The following is a 4,248-nucleotide window of genomic DNA, read 5'->3' as shown; positions in this document are numbered from 1 at the left end:
GGCAAAAAGTTTACAAGAAACACCTAGAAAAAAGTTTCTAAAAATGCCTAGTACTCAACAGAAAAAAAGGGAAAGTAGCCGGAGGTCTAAATCAGCTAAGGCAGGTCCAAAATTGGAGAGGAAGTATGTGGAGAAACATAGAAGGATTTATATGAAGTATCTCATTAACCAGCTATATTCCATGCTCCCTGCTTAGGCCTCCTCGTCTAAGGTTTGTTTTTTAAATTTCTTACTACTGAATTCATCGAGGTTTTGAAATTATTATGAGTTCAAAATATTATATTTATTAAAATTTAGTAGTTTCGTACGTATATATTCATGTCCTATACCGAAATACTGCAAAACCTTGAACATGTGAGTGGTAAACTATTATGGTTTTTTGGAGAAAGATGCAAACAACGAGGTAGAAATATGAATAAAAACTGTCTCATATAAATTTTAATATCATAAGCCTTTATATAGGCATATAAATAGAGTAGTAGACTCTCTCCTACATCAAAAGTATTAGATTATTACTAAAACTAAAAAACTGAATATTATACTAAATTAACTATTAAACTTCTTCTACAACTAAACAATTAATTATTCTAGAAAATTGTAGCAGTAACAGATGCAAAATCCAACACTCTTCCTTGCTTCTGTTGTAGCAATCTAGAACAATTGTTCCTCCTTAATTTCGAATCTAGCAATTTGTGCTTGTGGATTTCTTTTTTGAGTATTTTTGAACTTGCACACATCGATAACATGAGCCTTTCTTCTTCTTCTTCTTGAACTCAACTTTCTTGCATTTTTTCATTACATGCTTCAAGTATTTCTCAGTGACAATTTTTAAATTCCATCGGTTGAAAGTAATTGTGCAACTTTTATTTTCAAGCGGAAGAGAATTATTCTTACACATTTTAAATTTTTTTAACTTCATCTTCACTGACCAAATATGATAGCTTTGACCAGTGAAAATTTGTGAGACATTTAAAGAGTGATTATTATTTGTCATGGTTGAAAAAATAAGGTTAAAAGTATTATGGATTAAAATTTGTATTGGTTGAAAATACCCTAAGCATTAAAAATAATCACGGGTTAAAATGAGTTGAAAATAGCCCTAAGCGTTAAAATAAGCACGGATTAAAATGGGTTGAAAATAGCCCTGAGAGTTAATAATAAGCAGGGGTTAAAATAGGTTGAAAATAGGCCTAAGCGTTAAAAATAATCTATATCTGCTATTGCTTTAAAGTTCGTAACCGCTAGACTAAAATTTTCAGAAAATTGATCTCTCTCTCTCTCTTCGTTCGACACCTAACTTTTCTGAATTAGTGGCACATCTAGTTATATAAGAAGGTACGGTTTCAACTGAGCTTGAACATCTTTTATTCACAGAAGCAATGTGTCTGTGTGTGCATGTGTGAAATCACTAAATTCTGAATTCATAACTTTTAAAAGAGTAAAAGGTTCAATGATTATAAAAAAAAAAAAAAAAAAAAATTGAACCACCTAAAATTCTAAATCCGCCTCTAGATGAGATCATTGTTCCATCACCATCCAACTCTTATGAGTGAGATCATGCATGCATCCAATTATTTTCGTTAGGAATAATGATCACTTGCTTTTGGCTAATATCATTTGCATGCATGCGGAGGCCAGCCTCCAGAGCGGATGCAGTTTATGGGTGGTGGGTTCATAACTTCATATGAATCCAGTATTTTTAGCACAGAGTATAAATTTATATATAAAAATCTACTAAAATTGTAATAAATGAAGGATATGAATCCATAACTTTAAAAATATGACGGGTTCAATTTGTGACGGAGCTAAGATTTTCACTAAGGGGGGTTCAAAGTATAATAAAGTAAGCACGCGAAGAAGCCAAGGGGATTCAACATCTATTATATATACATAAACAATAATTAATCAACCTTAAAAGTTGAAGTCATAAAGCTTAAAAAAGCTAGTATTTGTCTTAACTTTTTATTTATTTAGGACCTAGCTAGCAACTCAAAAAGAACTAGAATCCATAACCCATAAACGTCAAATCCTGAATCTGACAATCTACATGCATGTATATTTCTTCTATATGCATCGTTTAAAATTTGAGTGCTGCAGGACACAGTGGCAGTGCCTGATCAAGTACATGCAGCAGAGAAGTACATAGCTAGCTTAGATAAGAAATTGGAGAAGAAGAAGAAGCACTTGGAACAATTGAAAATGAGCACAAAGATAACTAAGTCACCCCCTCAGATCGAATTCCATGAAATGGGCCCAAACATGGTCGTGGTTCTGATAACTGGCCTTGATAGTTTAGCCACTTTTAATAACATCATTCGATTATGCCATAAGGAAGGTGTTGAAGTTGTGTATTCCAGCTTTCAGCTCAATGGAAACTCTACACTGCAAATTTCTCATGAAACTAAGGTAATGATGGTATTATAAGGGTATGTTTGGTAATAATGGAAAATATGTTTTGGGGAAACATTCTAAAAATAAGTTGGAGCTTGGACATATTGAATCTGTTGATATTTGAAAAAAAAAGTACTCCCTCTGTTTCAGTTTATGTGAATCTATTTCTTTTTTAGTCCGTGTCAAAATGAATGACTTCTTTCCTAGTTTGGAAACAAATTCACTCTATGAAATGATTTACAGCCACACAAATATTTAAGACTTATTTTGAACCACAAGTTTCAAAAGTCTTCACTCTTTCTTAAATGTCGTGCCCAGTCAAATAGGTTCACATAAATTGAAACGGAGGGAGTAGTATTTATAGTAAAGTTGAAAAAGGGCATATGTTTCAAAATCAATTGCATGGTAAGCTGCTATAGCTCTTGCCAACGATCCTGGTATATAAAGTTGTGTTTGTGCATGAAATTTCAGTTGAAATTTTGTGAGTAAAAACTTGAAAAACTCCCAAAACTTCACGCCGTTCAAGCTTCAAATTTCATATTTCAAATTTGAAGTTGAAATAATCAACTAATTTGATAGAAAAACACTCATTTAAAATTTTGAATAAATATTTATAGACAAATGAATCCCTCATTTTTGATGTTTTGTTGGCTGAAATATTATTCACGATAATACTTTCCACCAAAAGGGAGAAAACAACTTCCGTAACCTTCGGATGGAAGTAAAATTCCTTCACTATTAACTCATAGCTAGACTAAAAAAAATCATCAGATATTATATTGTTTACTAAAACTAATGTTAATCCTTAATATTCCCTTCTACTATTTTCTCAAACGTTTTTTTTTTTTTTAATATTTTGACTCACTACCAATGTTGACTTGTATTTCTTTTCATGCAGTTTTCAAATATGTAAGCTTTGTTTCTAAAAATTGAAGAATTTATAACCGAATTCAGAATCAACATTAAGTCTATTAACCCTGGTACTCCGAATCCCTTCACATAAATTCGAAAAATGACTTCCGGTGTACTAGAAAAACCATAAGTTGTCAAGTGTCAACTTCTTGCAAATCAAACTAGATTCGTTTAAACTTACATTTAATGTTTGATCTATTCATGTGCAGATCAACAGAAGTTCAACAATGGAATTTAGAGCTACAACTTTGTGTGATAAGATGAAGGAATTGATTTATGGACCATCTTGCAGCAATGATATGGAATCCCAACTACATTTATGGGACTACATAATTGAATCTGGACTGAAAGAATCTGATGCACTGAAGTTATTACCAACAACAAGTCAAAATCCAAACATGCATTCTGGACTGATAGATTTTGATGCACAGGAGTTATTACCAACAAGAAGTCAAAATCCAAACATGCATGCTGGACTGATAGAATTTGATGCACTGGAGTTATTACCAACAACGAGTCAAAATCCAAACATGCATGGTTACATGCAAAATGTTCAAGAAACCCTTAGCTCTTTGTGGAACTGAAATAGTTTTTCACTGGGCATGGAAACAATTGAGATGTAAATTTTCATCTCCTTGTTTAGTATCGTGATTCATGCAGATGAGTATTTGTTGTCAGTGTCAATACTTCGATATTCGGATTGGAATAAAGAGTACTTATCTTAGCTCTGTTTCATTTGTTGATAATTAGTAAGCATTTACAGATTATGAATGTGCTTGGTATGAAGAAAAATATTATTCCTGAAAAATAAACGATTTTGTCGCTTATATGATGTTTGGTAAGTAAACAAAAATATCGTCCCAGGAGCAATAGTTTAGGCAAATGCTATGAAAGTGAAGATGGAGTAGGTGAGGTGGGGGTTCGGGGGTGTTGGGGAATGAGAGG

General features: G+C 32.5%; 1 protein-coding gene across 1 annotated transcript; it reads left to right on the top strand.

Annotated features, from left to right (window-relative positions):
• On the top strand, positions 1–3,981 carry LOC132617691 (uncharacterized). Its single transcript, XM_060333060.1, has 3 exons — positions 1–211; positions 2,098–2,406; positions 3,513–3,981. Exons 2-3 carry the CDS (start codon positions 2,200–2,202, stop codon positions 3,885–3,887), a joined length of 582 nt encoding a protein of 193 aa, XP_060189043.1. The 5' UTR covers positions 1–211; positions 2,098–2,199; the 3' UTR covers positions 3,888–3,981.
• The last annotated feature ends 267 nt before the right edge of the window (positions 3,982–4,248 follow it).

This window comes from Lycium barbarum, chromosome 1 (genome assembly GCF_019175385.1).
Source record: "Lycium barbarum isolate Lr01 chromosome 1, ASM1917538v2, whole genome shotgun sequence".
Lineage (NCBI taxonomy): Eukaryota > Viridiplantae > Streptophyta > Magnoliopsida > Solanales > Solanaceae > Lycium > Lycium barbarum.
Note: the sequence above shows the minus strand (reverse complement) of the source record. Positions and strands in the feature narration are given on the sequence as shown.

What these genes read in the sequence shown, in the direction of transcription:
- LOC132617691 (XM_060333060.1), top strand. Translation starts at nt 2,200, where the DNA reads ATGAGCACAAAGATAACTAAGTCACCCCCTCAGATCGAATTCCATGAA. An exon ending in AAATTTCTCATGAAACTAAG is followed by an intron (nt 2,407 to 3,512) that starts GTAATGATGGTA and finishes ATTCATGTGCAG; the next exon opens with ATCAACAGAAGTTCAACAAT.